Source organism: Dryobates pubescens, chromosome 7, assembly GCF_014839835.1.
Source record: "Dryobates pubescens isolate bDryPub1 chromosome 7, bDryPub1.pri, whole genome shotgun sequence".
NCBI lineage: Eukaryota > Metazoa > Chordata > Aves > Piciformes > Picidae > Dryobates > Dryobates pubescens.
This window is the reverse complement of record NC_071618.1, coordinates 29104636-29128342: the sequence shown is the minus strand read 5'-3', so window position 1 is coordinate 29128342 and position 23707 is coordinate 29104636. Positions and strand designations below refer to the sequence as shown.

The 23707-nt window shown below is 37.5% G+C and overlaps 1 protein-coding gene across 4 annotated transcripts in view; it reads right to left on the bottom strand.

The window, feature by feature from the left end:
* The window catches only part of DACH1 (dachshund family transcription factor 1), a 372242-nt gene that overhangs the window by 104066 nt on the left and 244469 nt on the right, over positions 1 to 23707 (bottom strand). For 2 of the 4 annotated variants that reach the window (XM_054163025.1, XM_054163024.1), the window contains exons 4-7: positions 18477 to 18632; positions 17789 to 17961; positions 2893 to 3028; positions 473 to 607 (exon numbers count right to left, since the gene is read on the bottom strand). In XM_054163025.1, the coding sequence (XP_054019000.1) occupies positions 473 to 607; positions 2893 to 3028; positions 17789 to 17961; positions 18477 to 18632 (600 nt within the window). The remainder of the gene's footprint in view (positions 1 to 472; positions 608 to 2892; positions 3029 to 17788; positions 17962 to 18476; positions 18633 to 23707) is intronic. The other 2 variants (XM_054163026.1, XM_009910794.2) reach the window with 1 other exon arrangement.

The following is a 23707-nucleotide window of genomic DNA, read 5'->3' as shown; positions in this document are numbered from 1 at the left end:
TCAATTAAATTTAAATCCCATTATATAATGTATACCAGCCTCATTTTATGCAATTCCCTAATTTAATGGTGTGGTATTAGCCTTTTTCCTTTTTGCACACGTGGACTAATTTTCACGGTGCTCAGGCCCTTTGGGAAGTAGGTCATTAAAGTCAACTGGAGAGAGACACAAACTTAATACCTAAACAGTCTTGTAGAAGGGTCAGAGACAAAACAGCAATGTAAAACTGTTTTTCGCTCATCATTCTTTCTAATATATATGAAATTCCTCGCTCATACAAATATTGTTCATCAATATTAAGGACTAAAAAGTACAAGAATCAAGAAAGCTATCATCCTGTTAACATTTAATTTGTGAAACAACAACAAAAAAAATCCCAATTAATAAAAAATATCACAACTATAATACTATTTATCTGTTGAGACAACACTTGCTTTACATTGAAACAGTAGAATCATGATATTCATGTTACCTTTCTCAATGTGCATTCTTTTTGTCTCATGTCCCACGTCATGACCAGCCAGATCACCCTCCTTAGGTCCAGGCAGGACATTAGGTGACAAACCCATCAGCATTTGGTTCATAGATAGCCCATTCTGATGGACAGCTGCTAGGCACAAGCACAGGCAGACAGAAAATCAGTTGTCATATTAGCAGTGCACTTTTGTACCTATCTTATATAGTCTTCCTCCTAATTATACAAGGATTCTAACAAAGTTACTTAATTAGTGCTACCAGTAACCACACAGTGTAACGAGTTTCTCCCTGTTACTTCTGATTTAAAACAATTAATTTTCAAAAGAAGAGTTCAGTGTCTTTTCACACAAAGTTGGATGTTTGCAAACATTTTCTTGTTTATTTAACAAGAGCTAAAATGTGAAATGAAGCAAACCAGAAAGCACAGAAGGTTCCATGTGAGATACTTATTAATTTAATCCTTTTATTTAGTTGTACATTCTAGCATATTGCCATTACCAATATGCAGCCCCTAACTTCCTAAAACTAAGAACTGTAGCCTTCCAGGTGACAAACACTATTTTACAAAATATATTGTGCAACAGTAAAATGAAGCAATTCTTGAAAAGCAGTTAGCTTGACAAGATCTTCTAAACTATGTAACTCTCAAACATACCTCAGACATCCATATGAGGTAGTTTATAACCCTATGCTTTTTTCCCTGAAGGAATATATTTGCAAGAGCCTTATGACATTTCCAGTAAAGCATTTTTTCATAGGCAACCTACATTCTTGTAGTAATTTTCTATGTAACCTATATCTTACTCTTGCTGGCACCACAAAAGCAGATGTACTTAAGAATCAGACACGAATATTAACAAATCAGATATGGAAGAGTTGTTTTATAAGTAAATCAAGGTACTGAAGTGATCCAGTAATTAAGAAACTCTGCTATGTTCATGTTGGAAGAAATAATGTGCAACCGTCTCACTCTTCTCTCCTGGTAAGTAAGCAGAGTAAGTTAACAGTGAGATTTCTTTAAAAAAAGAAAAGGGTCATTCCATAGCAAAACCAGAAAGTACCTCTCAATTTTAATTTATTTTTTAAAATGTATTTATTTAGAGAACAATGGGGGAAATCTTCAATGGTTGTGGGGAAAAAAAAACACTTTTTAGTCAATTAAAATACATTAACAATCCAGGCTTGAGAGTTTTTTCCCAGAACTTTACTGGTGGACTTTGTGGTGGGTTCCCTCGCTGGATGCCAGGGGCTCATGAAAGCTGCTGTATGACTCCCCCTCTCAGCTGGACGAGGGAAAGAAAATACAATGAAAGTGGGGAAATAGGTCACCATATATGGGATGCTAGTTTAATCTGCATTGTGAATTCTCTAAGTGATAAGAAAACAGAATTTTCAGTTTGTCATGGTCAGGCCTCATTTAATTTCTTTGGTAAGTAATTTTTCATCACATAGTAATGAAAGATCTTTCATCTGAAGGTCAATAAATAGTCAGCTTCCTGAGTATGAAAGCCTTAGAGGAAGCAGTCTAAAAGACACATGTGCTGCATCTAATCAACAGGACCATGTATTTCATGAAGCTATTTCATGGTCTTCTTTCTGCATGCCAAATTCTCCAGTTTCACTTACTAACCAATTCTACTGTGGAAAGATGCTTTAAAAGTACAAAAACTTGCAATGGAACAATCATCAAAGTAATGGACAAGAGTAATATGAATTTAAGTGAATATCCATAAAATAATATATTTAAACCCTTCATTTCCAGGTTATTACACTACAATACCATAGAATTCAAGGTCTTTGCCATGTAATTTACATCTTGTACAGGGAAACTGGACAAAAAGGGTATCAGTCTGAGGCACCATGGTTTAATTTCACTTCACCCCTTATGAGCTATGAGGTGATAATACTCTCTGCATCATGTTTCTCACCATTATCAATTTTTACATTTTGAAAATTTCTAAGCTGTGCATGTTTTTTATTTATTTAACCTAATTCTTCCCCTTACCAAGCAGTTCTACTATGCAAAATGCTGCTTATGAAGTCAGATCCAATTTAGGAATCAAACTAGAGTAACCAGATTAAATGAAACTCAATTTCTTTAAAAAATGTTTACACTGTATGTTCAGTTCTAAAACTAATCTAGCAAATTGCTTCCCGGCTGCAATTCTGTATTTCATAGTTCATATCTTTATGTTTAATATGACATGATGGCAGTTTATATCAGTACCCATTAATGTAGCATCAGATATTATGATGCTGCAAACTGGGGAGCATAATGTTGGGAGATAGTTATTGCAGCTGAACTTCCGAACATGATACATATGAGATCTATTTAAGAGGAGGGCATTTTGATTAGAAAAACCAGCTGCACCTAATCAAATCTAAAGTGTTGACAAGGAGAAGAATGTGACCTACGGATTCTGTCTGAAGAGCTCTCGGTCCGTGCAGGAGAGCTGGACACACTGCTGCTTCGATGAGAGGATGGATGACTGCCAGGTCTTCGGCCCTCTTCAAGGGAAGGAGCAGGAGAAGGGCTGTCTGGAACACGTTCCTAGACCCCACAAAAAAATAATTGCAAAAAAAAAAAGGCAGTGTTAAATCAAAACTTTGTTTCCAAACATCACTTCCCTAAACTGTATCTCCATCTAAATTACAACCTATTCTTTCCTCTGCTCAAGAGAGGATTGCAGTTTATTCTGAAATGAAACTTGGCAATTTTAGGACATCAGACCTTATGTTTGAGTATGCAATGTGAGTGCAGCTCATCCTGTCAGGGTTTTAAACTGCCTTCTGGACTATTTATAAAAACAAGGGGTTTGTTCTAATTTGAGGCTATTTTCCCCCCCTCGTTTCTATCAGTATGCTGTTCAACTGGAAATACACACTTTGGTTTACAGTTTTTTAGCCTTATGGGAGTAGGAATAATGTACTTTTGTAAATAAATGCAGACCAGACTCTGTTGCTTTAGCTTATGCTGAATTTCACTCCCTATTTTAATTTAAAAGGTTTCTTAATTGATGAGATCTTGTGCAAGTGCTTATGGGACATACAGAAAATATAAACTTCTTGCTGAACCTATAGAGGTAACATGGCTGATGAAATTAAAATGTGTGTTTATACCCTGGAGCAAAAACCTCCAGGAATGGAATGGAAAGGGTGTGGCCATACCACTGGCCATATCGCTACTTCAAAATGAGGGAAAGTATCCATTTATGCTTTTCTATCCAAGAGAATGCTAGTGAGGAGGAGCTGTGATGCACTTCAAGATGTTCCTTGATTTTGGAAATTAGAGCATGAGGACTGTGATGGTTTGAACTGCACGTCTGTTGTTCTGTGATAGCTCTGTGAGAACCATCACTGTGCAGCAGATAGATACATCTGACATTTACACAGAACTTTGACAGAAACAATAAACAGAAGGAGATGAGCACATAACAGTCCTTTCTAGAAAATTCTCTCTCGTTCCTCAATGACTTTATATCATTGCTAAAATATGTGTGAGATAGGTTGTTTTAATCAAATACTGAAAAAGGAACTAGTTCCTCTAAAGGAAATACATTGGAAGGACTGAAAATGCTAAACTAGTGGAGTTATGATTGGTTGTTTTTTCCTTTGGATAATCAAGATCATGAGTCCTATAGAAAAAAACAAACAAAACCAACCCAAAACATCCCAAAACAACCAACAAACAACCCCCCCTCCCAAAAAAAAAAAAACAAACTGAAACAAACTAAAACCAATAAAAAAACCCACATACATCCAACTTATTAAAAGCCTTCAGTAATGAAATAACACAATTACTACATGTTTAGTAACATGTATGAAAATTTGGTGCTGCAAATGCCTAAAAATTTTTCTCAAAAGAACATCACATTCCTCACACACCAATTGCTTTTGTGGCAGTTATTATCTTTCATTCACAATTTCAAGATGAATATTTATTTCTCTAAATGCATTCCTACAGAACTTAGCAACAGAGTAATCAATAGATAATACTTGCTAAACTTCAGATTCTGATTGCAAAGTGATTCAATGGGTTTATTGATAGAGTGAGAGAAGGCATTTCAGAGCACTGTTTCAAGATATTTAAGTGGATTCCACTTTAACAGTCTCAGGGTTTTAAGTCAAAAACATTGATGAGGATAGTTTAACTGCATCATAGCTCTAGGCTTATTATGATTTTGATTGTGTTTATATGTCCATGAACTGGGTATTCAAGAGGAGGATTATAATGCAGATGTTTTCAGAATGTAGAAGATTTATTTCATTAGATTTAGGAGGATTTAAGCATGCACAGTGCACAGATTTGGTATAAATTGGAACACGGTATATTTAATCATTCATTTAATATATAATTTCACTGTTTGGCATACAATGTATTGTTCTTAGAAGGGTTTCATTAAAATGAAATCCAGTGAGCACATAAGATTTGAATACAGAGCTGCAGAGTAAATTAATTTATTTAAACAGCTTAATTTGTTTATCCTATTTATTTATGTGTGCTTTTACAGCACGTATTATGAGACGGAGAGAGCAAAAAGAATGCAGAGGACAACAAAATATAATTACTGCACAAACAAAACAGATAATGAGTTCTGTTCACATATAATAAGACATAGCAGAGAAACTCTATGAGAAAACTATATATACTGGCTTTATCAATTTATTTGTAAAATACCCTTTAAAACTCAAAAAATATGGGATTTAACTATGCAGAAATGGAAAACTAATTAATACCGTAACTCATTTTTTGTATCTTTGCTTCATAAGTCCATGATCAACATTATAGGCTATGGCAACTTTTTGTCTTGATCAAAACTAGATACAATAACAAATGGAAATGCTACTCCTAATAAATTGAAATACTCTCTAGCGCTAAAAAGTCATAATGATAAACTCATTGTGCTGGATTATCAATAAAAAGTGTCTTCCTTACCAGAGATTTTGTGTAGAAAAGATTAATATTTTTTGTATGGCAAAATACTAGCTTTACACTGAGCCTTTAAACTTCTTCATAAAATCAAATGTGCAAAAATGCACTCAGTTAAGTAACTCAGATCATTAGAGTTATTTTATAAGTTCTGTAAAATGCCACTTTTCTACAGGTCTGCATGACAGTGTAAGGAAACAAAATTTACTGTTTTAATTCTCACAACAGAAATCATCTAGGATACTGCCCACTGTCCAGTCAGGTTTTTTCTCGAACTTGTCTACTTCCAGGAGAAAATTAATTCCACTTAATTAAAGGTATCTCTAGAGAATCTGGTGTTGGCTTGTACAGTAATTAGGTTCATTGTCTCCCAACAAGCCCACAAACAAATAAATAAATAAATATCTGAGTGACTGCTTTGCTAGAATTAAGTATGAGGAGGAAACTGCAGGGTTCCATTTGTAATGAACACATGTGAATGAAGTATCTAAATTCAGTTAGAGATGGAACTTCAGAGCTCTCTATCTATGATGCTACACAAAGGGGCCATCTCCCTTTTGGTCAGTTGTGATATAGATTACAAAGTCAGTGGAGCCTCCTCCAAAACCAAATACCTACAGGTCAGTTCAGCTGCTCATATCTGAATCATTTAAGCCACTGAAGGGTTTTGAGATGCCTACAGTGGCTCAACAGACAGAACCTACAAAATATCTGCTGCTTTCTGGAGTAGCAGCAGGACTCCATAAACACTACCCTTCACTTACTGGCTGATGATCTGAATAGTTCCTAAAACTTTATTGAGAATATTTACCAGAAAACAAGAAACATTATTTTTCACACTTGTAAAACATAACTTTCACTAGCTACCTTTTTTCCATATTTTTGCTTCCTTATTTGTTTCTACAGGGACTCATAAGTAAAAAGCAGTCTGAAAATTTTAGGGCATTTGTAGCAATTTTACATACTGTTTACTGACTTTTTTTAATTGGTAAGACTCTCAATTACGCATCAGAAATGGAGACTATACTAACCAGTTGGACACTTAAGGCCCAAATTTCAAGCATTCCTTATCTTGGTGCAAATTGATCCAAATACTGAATCCTAAGCATTCAAGAATTTGACATTCAACTCTTCCAAAAGTGCACCTACCATATATAAAACTTCCACTTTAGAGAGATGCAGTGCCCTTACCCATACTTGTATTCCAATGGCATTACAAAGGTACAGACCTTCAATATCAAGTACATTTCACAAATAACAGAAGCATCAGTGTGACACTGAGTCGATTTTTTTATCTTTTAAAGAACAGCTCTAAGATTTTAACTGCCAGAGACTGAAGTTGTGTCTACAATGACAAATAATTCCATTTTTTTTCCAGAATACCATATATTATCCACAAAGTAACAGTGTCTCTGTCTTTCCAAATAAAACGGAAGTGTCTTCATGCATCTATGTTTTTCAAACAGCTCGTTGCATAGATGCAAATACCATATCATAAGATGCATTCCTAAAGTTTAAGTAACTTCCTATTAAGATTTATCTCAATATATCAGTAATGGTATCCAGAAGACCACAAATACTTTCTTCACTATATCTCTGTCTTTTGTTTCTGTTCCAACAGCATGTTTTCATTGTTTGAAAAGCGACTCATTACCAAATGTCTTCCTTAAAATTATACCAAAATATGAAGTTGGTAGAGTTCAGCTGTCAGTCTCTAATCACTATCAAAAAGAAGACATTTCAGGTAATATGTACATGATTAACCCTTCTGTGCCTAAGAAGACAAACAAGGAAGTGACATTCTCTAGGATCTCTTCACCTGTGTCTTTCTATCAACACCTGAGTCTTTTCTACCAACACTCATCATCTTTGCCACTCCTCTTCCTGAAACAAAATTCCAGAATGTTCCTGACAAAGTTTGGATATGCCTACTTCCAATAACCAACTGATTTTGCACGTATAGCCTTAATCTCCTGACTACTTCCCTCCTGCACATACTTCCAGTCTCTTCTTTTAGAATAGAATAGAATAGAATAAACCAGATTGGAAGAGACCTTCAAGATCATCGCGTCCAACCCATCAACCAACCCAAACCACCAAAACAACTAAGCCATGGTACCAAGCACCTCATCAAGTCTCCTCCTGAACACCTCCAATGATGGTGACTCCACCACCTCCCCGGGCAGCCCATTCCAATGGCAAATCACTCTCTCTGTATAGAACTTTTTCCTAACATCCAACCTAAACCTCCCCTGGCACAGCTTGAGACTGTGTCCTCTTGTTCTGGTACTGGCTGCCTGGGAGAAGAGATCAACATCCATCTGTCTACAACCTCCCTTAAGGCAGTTGTAGAGAGCAATAAGGTCACCCCTGAGTCTCCTCCAGGCTAAGCAACCCCAGCTCCCTCAGTCTCTCCTCATAGGGCTTGTGTTCCAAACCCTTCACCAACTTCGTTGCCCTTCTCTGGACTCACTCCAGCAAGTCAACATCCTTCCTAAACTGAGGGGCCCAGAACTGGACACAGTACTCGAGGTGCGGCCTAACCAGTGCTGAGTACAGGGGCAGAATGACCTCCCTGCTCCTGCTGGCCACACTGTTCTTGATGCAGGCCAGGATGCCATTGGCCCTCTTGGCTGCCTGGGCACACCGCAGGCTCATGTTCAGCCTACCGTCAACCAGCACCCCCAGGTCCCTCTCTGCCTGGCTGCTCTCCATCCACTCTGACCCCAGCCTGTAGCTCTGGATGGGGTTGTTGTAGCCAATGTGCAGAACCCGGCACTTGGATGTGTTAAATCTCATGCTGTTGGATTCTGCCCATCTGCCCAGCCTGTCGAGGTCCCTCTGCAGAGCCTCTCTACCCTCCAGCAGATCAACTCCTGCCCCCAGCTTGGTGTCATCAGCAAATTTACTGATGATAGACTGAATGCCCTCATCCAGATCTCTGTAAGACATCTCTTAGACTCAGTCATCCTTAATTTTAGGCATAGACTGAGCTCTAGGCATGCAACTAAGTACAGCTGTAGAGGTATAACTCTTTTAAAACTACTCAGCTGTCTTGGTGCCCTTCTGTGTTCAAAAAACTCCTTTAAGGCTGTTTGCATTTTACACCATTGAAGTGCAAAGGATGAAATTATTTTCAGTGTCATGGTTTTCTATAGTTTAGGTAGCTTTGTATGGAGGAAAAGATACATGACACACACTGTTTCATACACTTTACATAAAAAAAAAAACCAACAGCCACCTTTTAATCAGGAATAGCTTATAATGTTCTAACCCTTCTGGGAAGTCACATGGCTGCTAAGCATTTTTTGCATCAAATGTATAACAATCTCTTTCACAATGACCAAAACACAGACTTTTTACTCTTCAGTTCCTTATTGATCTACTTTGAACTTGTGTGAGAAGTATTCCAGAAATGGCTTTGTTGTAAAATGGCATACTCATTGTATTAATTCAATGAGTGAAAGAAATTGATTCATTTGGCATCTTTCATATTCCTTGCAAAAGGAATATTTTGCTTTTACAATTTCACGTTTCCTCCAGTTTTAGTCTAAACTGCTACAAAATTGCAAACTGACAGTCCAAAGAGCTGCAAAATTAATTGAACTAATATTTATTTCCTAAATTCCTCAACCACTGCTATAAAATCTATTATAGAACTGAGAGAATGCTGTAAGTTTTCATTTTTATTTCCTTATTTGTGTACTATCACTAACTTGCTAAAGATGTTGTTAACTTCCCACTGATGTATGTCATCTTTCTTACCTTGTTCCTACAGACATATTTCTAATCCCAATCAAAATTCATCAGTTCAAATGTTTTGTTAGGTCATTAACCACACTATTATTTTAAATAGTGGACCTGTTTCTAATAATGACCTCTTTTTGACTACCTTGCACTGACTTATCTTTGGGGCCATTTAAAATTAATCTGATTTGTGTTTTATTTTTATCTTTGTCATTTTTCATTGATTCCACTTTGCTGTTCCTGTCACAATACTGATAACTGATAACATTAAAAGTAGAAAGAGATAAACAGACAAAAAGATTTGCTTGATTTTTTTATTGTCCTGTTTACTTTCCTGGGTTATTGGGAATATCATCAGCAGTTAACTGACAGGAAGTCCAAACAGTAGGCTGACGCAATCTTGTAACAGTAATTCAGCAACAACAGAAAATCAGATTCTTTGAAATCACATAAATTGCAGTGACATAGCCAGGAAGCAAGTTTCATAGGATGAAATCATTGGGACATTACAAAGACTGAAAACAAGCAAGGAAGTAAATGTCTGTCAGTACCAAGAAGGACCCTGGCTGTATGGGCAAAACTAGAGCAGCATCCATGTTGTTGACACTTTGGAATCATGATAAAGAAAGACCATTCCTGGAAGACTCATAGCAAAGAATTCAGCATTTTGTGGATCCTCATAAAAATGTCCTGGAAACTATTTTGGAGATCTTCTTTTTTGTGTGTGTGTAACATTTTAATTGAACTTATAAATTATATTTTGCCTTCCAAATGAATATTTTGTCTCATAAAATATCTTTCTAAAGCATACAAAAACCCCAAACCAACCATGCAACTTGCAAACATAAAAGTGAGAAAATTTCTTACTTACTTTTTCTGCCTTTTTTCTTTTTTTTTTTTCCCCTCTCCTCTGTTTAAAATCTGGTCTTGCTTGAAAAGCAACCATTCAAGATTAAGAAGCACCACTAGGGATTCACTCCTCAAGGTCAATTCAACCCAAGCATGCAGCCAAACACCAAGAATGTCTAAATGTCATTGTATGTACTACCAGTGCCTACATATGAACTAGTCACCTTAGGCTCATTTTCACCCATGCATTTACAGTTCCGAGGTACAACTCACCTCATTCTAAAATAGCTATCTAAAATAGATCCAGTGCATTTTGGTATCATAGTATCAGTATCAGTCAGGGTTGGAAGGGACCACAAGGATCATCTAGTTCCAACCCCCCTGCCATGGGCAGGGATACCCCACACTAGATCAAGCTAGCCACAGCCTCATCCAGCCTAGTCTTAAACACCTCCAAGGACAGGACCTCAACCATCTCCCTGGACAACCCATTCCAGGGCTTCACCACTCTCATGGTGAAGAACTTCCTCCTCATATCCAGCCTGAATCTCCCCACCTCGAGCTTCATTCCATTCCCCCTAGTCCTATCACTACCTGATATCCTGAGAAGTCCCTCCCCAGCCTTCTTGTAGGCCCCCTTCAGATACTGGAAGGCCACAATTAGGACACAGTCTCAAGCTGCACCAGGGGAAGTTTAGGCTCGAGGTGAGGAGAAAGTTCATGGAGAGAGTCGTTTGTCATTGGAATGTGCTGCCCAGGGAGGTGGTGGAGTCACTGTCCCTGGAGGTGTTCAAGAGGGGACTGGACGTGGCACTTGGTGCCATGGTCTAGTCATGAGGTCTGTGGTGACACGTTGGACTCAATGATCTTTGAGGTCTCTTCCAACCTTGGTGATACTGTGATACTGTGATACCTCGGAGCCTTCTCTTCTCCAGACTGGACAGCCCCAACTACTTCAGTCTGTCCTCATAGGAGAGGTGCTCCAGCCCTCTGATCATCCTCGTGGCCCTTCTCTGGACACGTACCAGCACCTCCAGATCCCTGTTGTAATAGGGGCTCCAGAACTGGACGCAGTACTCTAGGTGAGGTCTCACCAGAGCTGAGTAGAGGGGGAGAATCACCTCCCTTGACCTGCTGGCCACACTTCTCTTGATGCAGCCCAGGATCTGATTGGTTTTCCAGGCTGCAAGTGCACATTGAGAGCTCATGTTGAGCTCATTTTGAGTTTACCCTAAAAGACAGCAAAATGAATCCCATCCCACATACCTGGCCTCATGGCCATTTTGTATCAAATTACACCACACATGCAGTTTTCCATTACATATGTGAATATGCAAACTGCCAAACAGAAAGGTTTGTACTATCTTCTCTGTGTCCTGTGTTATGTGTAGCTATTTATTTCATGTGACACAAATAGGTCCATATGAGCACATGGCTGCTATTGGCTTCAAACTGCACCTCGGAAATAGGCATGGCAAACGATAGGATCCCATATATTTTTTTAAAAGACATTATTCAGTTAAAACCTGATAGACATGTCTACACAGTTACCATCATCTAAGCTAATTATAAGAAAAACTGTGCTAAAAGTTTTAAAAAATATAATTTTTATCATAGAGATAAAACTAATTAATTAGGTGAGACAGTGTTCTCTAATATACAGACGATTAAGCCATAATAAGGATTCCAGCTACTCTTTGATCTCCTCATGCTAAAGAAACAGAAGTGTGCATGCACATATTTATCTGAATGTCAGATTTTTTAAAAATTAAAAATAATAATAATAAAAAAGTTTTTCTAATGTGGAGATTTTCCCTGTTATGTATTAAGTTCATACACATAAAGATATTATCTGCAGTCATGATTAAAAGAAAATAATCTGGTTTATAGTATACCTCACACTTTATACAACTATTTTCATGTTTATTTTTCCAATATGGCAAAGTAGACATTTTAAGAGCTGGTAGTCTTATTTTAATTCTGCAATATTTTTTCTAACTGCTTTTCCTTTGCATTCAAGAACATCTCTTTAAAGTAATGTCAAAATTTCTGGTTTGAATGCACCAGTATCTCTAGAAATAATAGATTATCTGAAGAAGTCAAGTTAGGTATCCAAAAAGAACACCTCTGCCAGTTTGGGATAAAATTAATTTTGCTCTCATTTGCTTCATGTTAAATGTTTATAGCACACCCAGCTTCACAGAAAAAGTGCAAGTATGTAACTACCACTGCTTGCATAATACTTTTCCTGTAAGGCACTGAAAGGTCTATGGAAAACTTTTGCATTTGGCAGATAACGTAAGTTAAGACTGGGCCAGACACCTATTAAAAAAAAAAACAAAACAAACCAAAACAAAAAAATCCCCAAACCAAACAAATACAGAATAACTAACTATTCACAGAATTAGGTAAGGGTTCTGCAGAAATATATGGTATTTGATAAAGAAATTAAAATTGCACTGTAATATACAGATGGAATAGTGTGGCATTAAGGTTGCAGCGTTGTAATATTTTATAATGTTAATCTTATGTCTTTGAAAATCAGCGATGGTCCTTTAACATAAGCTTTGGGTGTAATTTTACTTAGTGCATGCAGACAGACACATTAAATATTTTACTGTAGTATCAGATACATTGACAATTCTGGCAGTTCTCTCAAGGTTATAGGACAGGAAAATTCTGTTGGTAATAGCAGCAAAGTAGAAGGGTTTTCTATCTACTATGTCTAATTGTACCTTCAAAGTGCTTCCTACAGCCTCTGTCTCTACAGGATGGTGTACCAGCTAATTCTGAGAAATACTTTAAAATGTGTCATTTCTAATCCTATTAAAAAGTCTTCTGTAACTGGAAAATAAATTAGCAATAAACTCTTCCACTCTGAAACATCTTACAATGGCTAGTATTTTCTGGTATTAAAAGCTGCACTAAACTCAAGGCTGCTCAGACAGCATTTAGAGAAGTCTTAAGGTGAAGCTCCTACGGTTCCTTTGCTGCCCACTCTTCTCCATAAAGTGAACTTGCTCATTTGCCTTTTTCAGTCTGTTTCCTTTCAAGTTCACCACCATTCTGACATTAGACATTAAAATGCACTCTGCTCCACCATTTGTGTATGGCAGCATCATTCATCTTCTCTTTGGCTATTATTTGTACTTTTTGCCAATAATTATAGGTGAAAAAAATAGCAACATTAAGTTGCATCAGTAAGAACACACACTTGCTGCCACAGAAAAAGTGAATGAACATCTTTTAGCAGCTCGCTTGGTTAGGTAAATTAATAGCAAATTAGATATAGAGATATATATAGATAGATATACATAAACAAATGATAAACAAATATAACACAATTAGTGCTGTGATAAAATTTAGAGAATGAGCAAAGTTTAGCCTCCTGGAAAACTACAGTGCCACTGATCACTTTTTCAGGTGGAGGCTTTTGTTTCTTCCCCTTTATCCTTAATTCTTTGTATTATCAACATGGACAAATTGCAATTTTTGATCATGGCATGCTATTCTGTTCTAACTTCTACAATGAAGAATTATTTCAAGTTGCTATTAATGTGAAGTATGTGATTTATATTTTGATATTATCTTTTTGCTGAGTGGAAAAAAAAAAAAAAAACCATGTAGTGAAACTGATAACAAGCTAAGCCTTTGAAACCATGGGTAGGCAATGAAAGCCACCTCATGTCTAAAGCATCCCCAGGTCACAGCTGTCACACTCAACTGCAATTCACTGCTGTCACAATCTGCTGTCCCTGCTTGTTGTTGCTCTCCTCTTATTCATCCAACTCATATATCTAAACATTCCATTACAAAAAGACATCTAATGTTCATCTCATGTTCAAAAGGGCACAACACTCCTCTGAAATATAATTCTGAAGATTTTAGAGCTCAGAGTTCACTGCCAAATCTAAGGTGGTGTTTTGTAAGGCTTCCCTTACAATTTTGTCTTTGTCTCATCTCCTGAACATAGCAGGATAAAATGGTTGGTTAGTGCATGATCTCAGCTTTATTCCAACTTCTTATCATGAAGAAATGAAATATTGCCCAGTAATAGAAAGGCATTTGAAGCTTTGTGAGTTTAAAGATAACAGCACTAACTGTGAACTCAGTGAATTGGAAGGAAAGGTCAGCAAGTCATATACTGTGGCACTGTTCACAAAGGCAATTCTTCTATCCAATGAACCAGATTGTTTATAATAGGAAGACTCAGATTTTCTAAGACTTAATTTTGTTCTTTGTTACATAATTAGATAAGGTTACTATTGATTTACTTTTCCAAGGAGAAATTTCCCATAGGCCTTCAAACTTCCAAGCAGAGTTTAAACTTGTAAACATCTTGTACTCTAATTTCAAATTTATGCTGTCATTTCAGGTTACAACTATGAACTCTAGAATGAGTGATTCACAAATTTTTCAAAGCAACTTGTGGAAAGATTGTCACTGACAAAAAAAGATTTAAGTAAAATTAGGGTTAAAAAAAATTAACTGGAAGATAATGAAAAAAAAAAAAAACTAAACAACCCAAACTCCAAAGGCTAAAACTGCAGCAGTAAAGAAGAAAAAAAATATGATTCTAATAACAGTTTTATAATAGAGAACAATTGCACTATTTATCCATTCCAGTAAAAATAAAGAAGAGGGAGGTTTGACCTCACTTACATCTATTCTCTAAGATACTTTTTTGATTGCAGTGTAGGTTATTATTCATATACTTTACATTGCTAGTACAAGGTTCAAAAAGTATGCTGATTACTGTTTCCTGCTCAACTACACATATAATGCAATGGGCACTAAAATCACAGCCTCTGACTATGCCTAGTGAGGAACAGGTAAATTGCCAGTGACATTACGTTCATGCTCATAGGAAGAAAATCCTCCTAACAATGATCTCATGCATTTATGTTACCAGGGTTTATGTTTCAGTCCTGTTCAGTATTTAAAAATAGGAACATAATTACTTGGTCATGCTATCTCTATCTACATGACCATATTCGTCTGCCATAGGCAAAACCAGGGGACATAAATCCAGACAGACATTGCACCACAAAGTGGCTGAAAGAAAGAGTAGGAAAGTCCTGCAGAGTAAATTCCTTAGCCCTTACAGCATTATTGAAATAACTATGCATAGCAAGATTGTACATTTAGAAGTGACTTTTGGATGGCAGGTTAACACTTGTGTTTATGTATTATCTGCAGCACAAATATACTGTGTATATGTCACAGGCACTGACTGAAGAAGACACAGCACCACTTAGGTAGTGTTTCCTTCAGTTTCTACCTGAATGTACAAAAAACCTCCAAACTAATTATGCAAACTAAAAAATTTACATTTCACCACTGAGTGAACATGCTTTCCTAATTAGACCTTAGCTTAATTTGGCCATTTCACTGGTTTTCATTGGTTCATTCACATCTTTTAAATTTATAATTATCTACAAGCAAGGTGAGAACACAAAACCTGGTTTGTTAAATAACTTGCACAAGTTGTTATGCCAGGAGCTGCACAAAAGCTGGCAGCTACAATGATTTTATTAGCATGAATATGGGATAGTTGAATTTTCAGAAATGACAAATAGTATAGATTATTAATACAAACAAATGCTTACACAAGTATGATTGGGGGGAGGGGGGGAGGGAATTGCAATGTTTCCAGTTACGAAGTGCTGCTGAAATGTTTCAGGAAACTAAAACTGGTATGTACTTTCAAAATCTTCAACTAGATTATAGGGGCATTACCTTTCCAACTGGATGAACTGGTGAGGAAGTTAAGAAATTCTGGGATAAGGAAAACCCAGGCTCTCTGCCTATGGTTAAAGTATTACACATAGTTACATAATGGTGGAATCTCCCTTTCAGAGTCCAGTATTTTTAAGCCTACTAAACAAGTTTAGATTGAATGAAGTCAGAAGTGCTTAGTTAATTCCAGCAAGGGGTCTAGAAATGTTCCTATAACAAGGTGAGATACTGTGAACACATCAGGACCTGCTTTCCTTTTTGGCGTAAGTCTAGGAGCTATGCCGTACTTCAAATGTACCTGATTTTGGTAACTGGAGACAAAGATCAGGTGCCACATTGGTGCATATTCCCACCGACATATTTAAATGCAGGTCACAGTAACTTAAGCAACTTTAACAGCTTAGAACTAGCTTGTAAATCAACTTTACAAGCTACAAGTCAGCTTGCCAAAGTTTAGAAAGAGAAGGTTACCAATGCTCGTGAAGGTCAAATTTTGTACTGTTACACAGGAAATCAAATAGCTCACAGAAAATAAAAGCAGGGAAAAGAGTATGTAAAATAGTGAAAACAAAGTTTTGTTGCCCTACTAATTCAGAGTTGTCAGATGTCATTTAGCATGTGCTCCATCTCAACCTTAATTTTTTAGATAGCTCTATAACACAGTGGTCATGGTTCCAATTAAGAAAATAAATTCTGTGATTCTCTGAAACAGTGCACCACATGTGTTCTAGAGAACACTACTCTCATCTAACTCTTAGTGTATACTGAAACAGTGAAAATAAGAAAATTAAGGTGCAAAAATCACCAGCAGTTAATGGGAAACAAAGTATTTATATTCTAGAGGTACAGGCAACATGGACATTAAGATGAAATCTAGCCTGGCTGACATAACACAATTCTTCTCAAATCAATGTCTTAACTCCTCATGTCAATAAAGGTGAAAAAGGGATGCCACTGAAAGCCTCCACAGGACATCCAACATTAGAAAGTGCAGGTACATAAATATGGTCATCAGACTGTATTTTTCTAGGTCAAAAGTAACATATATTTGCTGACTTTTAACTGCATGTTTCTTTATGATTCTGGGTTTATGCTGAGACAGGATTACAAGCATGTTGAAAGTCTCCATAACATTAAGACCTCTTCACTGCTTAAATCATCATGAACTGCAATTCTCAATTTAAAGGTCCAGGTGATTATAAGTTTATCCATTTTTTGTCAAAATTAATGGATGTATTGCCAACATAACCCTAAAATACAAAATAGCCTGTCTGTATCTTATGCATTAGAATTAAATAACAGGTAAAATGTAGAAATCTGAATAAATGTCAAATCAAATTATAAACATCTAGTGGTAAGGGAGAAATGCCTACAAAATAAAAATAGGTCATCTTCAGTCAGAGGACTCCAGACTCTGCTAAATGCCTCTACAACCAGATTAATACAGTTACAGACGGCAAACAAACTGAAATGGATAGACAATTTCAGATATCACATATTTTTGAGATATCTCTACAATACTACAGTTCTGGCCTGCAGGTTATTTGGTCTGTTTTGTGCAAGCTCATTCTACTCTGCTCTGAAATTTGGCAATTTAGGCTTTGCACAGGCAAAGTATCAAGTCTTTCAGCTTTCTTCAGATAATTTTTAGTAGTTCATTTCAAATGTTTAAATATAAAAGCTGGAAGAACAGTCTCTTCTAATTTAAGAAAGGCATAATTGCTGACTTGATATCTTGAGGAACACTGCCATAGATTAGAGACTATGACATAAGAGAAATTGGAAAATTGTGCATTATGTATGGAAATGTTTCCACTTGGGCACTGTTTTAATACAGATTTACAGAAAGGAAGAACTAAGGTAACACTGCCCACCAGCAGCCTACTGTGTTCCCAGAGCTACAAAGCTCCTTGTATGTATTGACTTCAGGACTTACAACATTTGACACCAGTCCACTTTTACATGTATGACAGTTGCCAGCGTGTTAGAACGCTTTGCATTGTTGGGGTTTTTGGTTGGTTTTGTGTGTTTTTTTAACATAGTTACCTTAATAACAGATGTCTCAACTCTGGATGGAGGACTCTGCACTTGTGCTGCTGCTGCCATGTTGGCGATAGTACTAAGGTGATTCATCTGGCTCATCGCCATTGTGACAGATGCTGGAGGTAGGCTCACGGGAATTAATGGGTGGGGCATCATCATAAAAGGAAGTTCCAATCCTGGTGGGAGGGAAAAAGAAAAAAAAGGAAACAGGTTTATGTATCTTTTTTAAACACTTTTTGATTGTCTCCTGATGGACAACATTCAAGTGATGGGTGATGGTTCACGTTGCAGGACAAAGCACCTATATATCAGTTCTCTTCTAGGATATACATCGGTAAACCATGGAGAGTTTCTAGCCACAAGGAGAGGCTATTAGACCTCTTAGTTTGTTCATATCAGTGTAACCTATGATATCATTGCTAAGCAATGGCTGTTTATTATCTTTTTTAATATCTGCCGTAAGGTGCCTTAGCAATGCATTATTATGCCACTGATGCAGCTATTTTAAGTATCAATTTTACTGCATATGTATTTGTTCTTTATTGTCTCCGCTTCCCTTGCTTAATACTTTAAAGGAAGTGTTCTGATATTCCCCACATATTTATTTTTCATAGCCTATTTATATAAACACAAAATAAAGACAGCAACTGGAAAACTGCTGATGTTAGTGCTGAAAGATGTCAACCCGTACCATTTGGCAGAAGGTGGTTCTGTTGAAGAGGGTTGAGAGGATGGCTAACTGGAACATTATGCTGTCCAGGCAAGTTGGGGTGGTTAACAGAGGCCTGTGATCCTTGGGTGGGGGGAGATTGAAGTTTTTCTTTATCCCAAGAACCATCACTGCTGCCTGTGGGGAATGAATATACATTATTTGGATGAAGGAAGACTCCAATTTTCAATGTCTGAATTTGCAAGGAAGGCCACCACTCTAACCTTTTTTGCAAGTGGCCATGTTTTTAAGTTTGATTGTTTGTTTGTTTCCATATTTAGGTTGGGGGAAGAAATTTTGTTTGGTTGGTTTTGATCCACCCTCTGCAAAACCTATCTAAAGATAATACTTTTAAGTCAAGAGTTAGAACACAAACCTAAAAGTATTACAGTTGTGCTCATTCACATGAAGTTTATGCTTGATACATATTTTACATATACTTTTTGCCATTCTTAGCAAGTAAAAGTATATATAGCATTTGATTTATACATGAGACAACAATTTTGCCTGCAAAATGTCTAAAGAAAGAATATGTTATGCTAACTAAAATTCAAACCAGTTAATATTTCTTTCTGCATTTCTGAATAAATAAACATTATAGGAAGTAAGTAAAAAAAGTAAGCATATGTGCTTGTCTGACAATTATATTGTGTATATATATATTTATTATTAATCAAAATGTAAGTGACTATTCATAGATTCCTACAGTCTTCTGGTAGTGGAAGGGACTGAAAAGGAAGAATGTGAACAAATAAGCGCTAAGTAATAATTCAGATATTTGAGAAATACTCTTTTTCACTGTTGCAGATATCCTCATAAAAAATACCCATAAGGACACAACTAAAGGACAATACTAAAAAATCATATAACATTATTGATTTATACATTTATAAAGTTCTAAATCTTCCAACCGACAACTTTCTTTTTTTCTTAGTGCATATTTATGTGTAATGCTGAGACTGAGTATATGTATGTTTATTCACATAAAGTAATCTATACACTCATTGTATGAGTTTATTTACCATATACAATCAATAAACTATGTTGGAATATATTAATAAATATGTATATATGCATGCATTCTCAGCAGTATTAATTTCCCCATCAGCAATATATAATTGCTTCCTTTTTCAGACAGAGCACAGTTTCACCCTCCTGACTTTGAATCTTTCTACTATTTTCATGGGAATTTCTCTTGATAAGGACTTTAGGATAACATCAGTCAAGACCTATGTAATCTATATTAACTTTCTGTTTAACATTAGGGACTACAACAAAGAGTACATTTTGGCAATTTTTTTCTCTATTTATGTTATTATTTTATGAACAACAGGGCCTGAAAAACAACAGGACTGATACCACCTCCTCCTTACTTCAGTAGAAATGGGATTAGCACATTAGTCTTGACATTTTTTAACATCATTTTCATGGGATGGAAGAAGCACAGAAGTTGGTAGAAATCCAATTTAATTTCTCTAGATCTATTAAAAATCTGATTGTAAAAGCTGTACAACATCGTTTATAATGAAAAATACTCTGTTATTGTCATGATTTTCTTTCCCTAGTTACTTCATGAAGACAGTTAAAGTTCAATATAAATTCTAGCTCATTAGCTCAATACTGTCTCAATCCCAGTGTAAATTGTTCAGAAGTAGGTAATGAAAATTCAGTTCAAACTCTCCTGCAATCAAACAAAGCAATTTTATGAAACAATGAAAAGAATCAATTATATGAGATATTTTTATTATCTTGAAAGAGATTGTCACATTTATGCAGTGTGTGTAGTCGAGCTGGTTAAGCCATGATCTCAATCTCGCCACCTTTGGTAAGTGAATATGTGTCCTTGTATTTTGAGAAGTCAGACTGTCAAAAATCATGAACCTACATTCAAACACATAGGTAACCAAAAGAGTTAAATCTTAGCTGGAAAGAAACTACTATCTTCTTTCTAAGGAAGGCACGGCCTCACCAGTCAAGAATACAGAGAGGCAATTATTTCTCTAGTCCTGCTGATCTCACTATTTCTCATACAAGTTAAGATGCTATTTGCCTTCTTGGTCACACAGGCACACTGATGGTTCATATTCATCCATCAATCAACTAACACCCCAAGGGCCTTTTCTGCTGGGCAGATTTCCAGCCACTCTGCCCCAAGCCTGTAGTGTTGCATGGGGTTGTTGTGACCCAGGTGCAGGACTCAGCACTTGGTCTTGGTGAATCTTTTACAGTTGCCCTTGACCCATCAATCTAGCCTGCCCAGATACCTCTGTAGAGTTTTTCTAACCAAAACAAGATCAACACTTCTGTCCAACTTGGTGTCATCTGCAGTCTTAATGAGGGTGCACTCAATCCTCTCATCCAGATCATTGATAAAGATATTAAACAGAACCAGCCCCAATACTGAGACTTGGAGAACACCACTTGTAACTGGCCATTAACTAGATCTAACTCCATTCACCACCACTCTTTGGGCTCAGCCAATCAGTCAGTTTTTCACCCAGGAAAGAGTATGCCTGTATAAACCATAAGCAGCCAGTTTCTCCAGGGAATGCTGTGAGAGACGGTGTCAAAAGCTTTACCAAAACCTAGGTAGACAAGATCCACAGCCTTTTCCTTATCCAGTAAGTGGGTGACTTTGTCATAGAAGGAGATCAGGCTAGTGAAGCAGGATCTGCCTTTCATAAAGCCATACTGACAAGGCTTGATCACTTGGTTGTGCTGTGTGATGGCACTCAAGGTGATCTGCTCTGTAAGCTTTCCTGGCACCAGGATCAGACTAACAGGCTTTGGGTTTCTCAGTTGCTTCTTCTGGCCATCTTGTAGATGGGCACGATGTTCGCTAACATCCAGTCAACCGGGACCTCACCAGTTAGCCAGTTAGAAACGTTTTTCATTGTCCTTTCTGGCAGTAGCTAGGTAAAATTTTAGTTGGGCCTTAAGCCTTGTAATTTTCTCTGCATGCAACCTGATGACATCCCTGTAGTCCTCCTGAATTCCCTGCCCCTTTCTCCAAAGGTTATAAACTCTCCTTTTTTTCGTGTGTTCCAGACAACTCGCTGTTCAGCCAGACCCAGTATTCCTCACCAACTTGTCTTTTGGACAGCCTACCCCTACACCTTAAGGATATCCTCCTTGAAGAATGTCCAGACTTCCTGGACTGGTTTGTTCTTCAGGACTGTCTCCCAAGGAACTCTGTCAACCAGGCTCCTAAACAGGCCACACTCAGCCCTCAAGAAGTCCAAAGTGGCAGTTCTGGTGATGCCCCTCCTAACTTCTCAAATAATTAAAAAATTCTATCATTTTGTGGTCACTGTGCCGAAGACAACCTCCAACCATCACATCACCCATAAGTTCTTCTCTGTTCACATACAAGTATTCCAGCCAGGCACATTCCCTAGTTGGCTCACTCACCAGCCGTGTCAGGAAGTTATCTTCCACACACTCCAGGAACTTCCTGGACTGTTTCCTCTCTGCTGTATTGTATTTCCAGCAGACATCTGGTAATTTGAAGTCCCCCTCTAGAACAAAGGCTAGCAATTGCTATACTTCTCGCAGCTGCTTATAGAATATTTCATCTGTTTCTTAATCCTAGCTGACTCCTCTGTTACAGACCTCCACCATGATATCACTTTGTTGGCCTTCTCTCTGATCCTTACCTATAAACACTTGACCCTGCTGTCACTATCATTAAGCTCTAAACAATCCAAACATTACTTAACACATGGGTGCAGTCCACTGCCTCTCCTCCTTTGCTTGTCCCTTCTGAAGAGTTTATAGCCATCCAATGCAGCACCACAGTTGTGCCAGTCATCCCATTATGTTTCCATGATGGCAACTATATAATAGTTTTCCAACTGCACAATGGCTTCCAGCTCCTCCTATTTGTTGACCATTCTGTGTGTATTGGTGTGGATGCACTTCATCCAGACTACTGATTCAACCTTTTTAGGTGGAGAAGCCCTAATTCACACATGACCATTCTCAGGCACTTCTGTATTTTCTAACACAACAATAACCTTTGTGCTTTTCCTGCCTCACAGAGCTTACTCCTGTCTCCACTGAGATAGAATAGACTAGAATTAACCAGGTTGGAAAAGACCTTTGAGATCATCAAGTCCAACCTACCACCCAACACCATCTAATCAACTAAAAAGTGGCACCAAGTGCCTCATCCAGTCTCTTCTTAAACACTTCCAGTGATGGTGACTCCACCACCTCTTTGGGCAGCCCATTCCTCAGGTGGTAGACTGAAGGACATTGCTAGGACAACAAGCCTCAAACACCAGCATGCTGCTTCTTGAATTACCTCTAGCAAGTTTAGTTTCATCCCTTTTCCTCTTCCTAACTAGTTTGATAACTCCTGTGCAAACATTCTTTTCCCCCTTTGAGACAAGTATACCTTGTGTAATACAGAATACAGAATGAATACAGAATTAACCAGGTTGGAAAAGACCTTTGAGATCATCAAGTCAAACCCATCACCCAACACTATCTAAACGACTAAACCATGGCACTAAGTGCCTCATCCAGTCTCTTCTTAAACACTTCCAGTAATTTTGACTCCACCACCTCCCTGGGCAGCCCATTCCAATGGCCAATTACTCTTTCTGTGAAGAATTTCTTCCTAACATCCATGTCCACTAAGGAGTGGAGGTTGTCCTTGCCCTTCCTTGTGCCATTAATATATTTATAAAAGGATTTTTGGTTGTCCTTCACAGCAGAGGCCAGTCTAAGCTCTAAATGGGCTTTTGCCTCTCTAATTTTTTTCCTATATCATCTAGCAACATCCTTAAATATTTCATGGGTTACCTCTCCTTCCTTCCAAAGATGATACACCCTCTTTTATCCCTTAATTCATTCAGAAGCTCATTGCCCATCCAGGCTGGCTGTCTACCCCATCAGCTGATCGGGACAGCCTGTTCCTGTGCATTCAAGATTTCTTTTTTGAAGTAGGTCCAGCCCTTCTGAGCCCCTTTGTTTTTAAGGGCTGTTTCCAATTAGTTCCTTGAGTAACCTGAAGTCTGCCCTCTGGGAAGTCCAGAGTGGAGGTTTTGTTGATGCCCCTCTTAGCCTGACTGCATATTGAAAACTCAATTATTTCACAGTCGCTGGATCCCAGACAGCCTCCAACCACTACATCTCCCACCAGCCCTTCTCTCTTTGTAAAAAGAAGGTCAAGCAAAGCCTTACCCCTGGTAGGCTCACACAGCAGC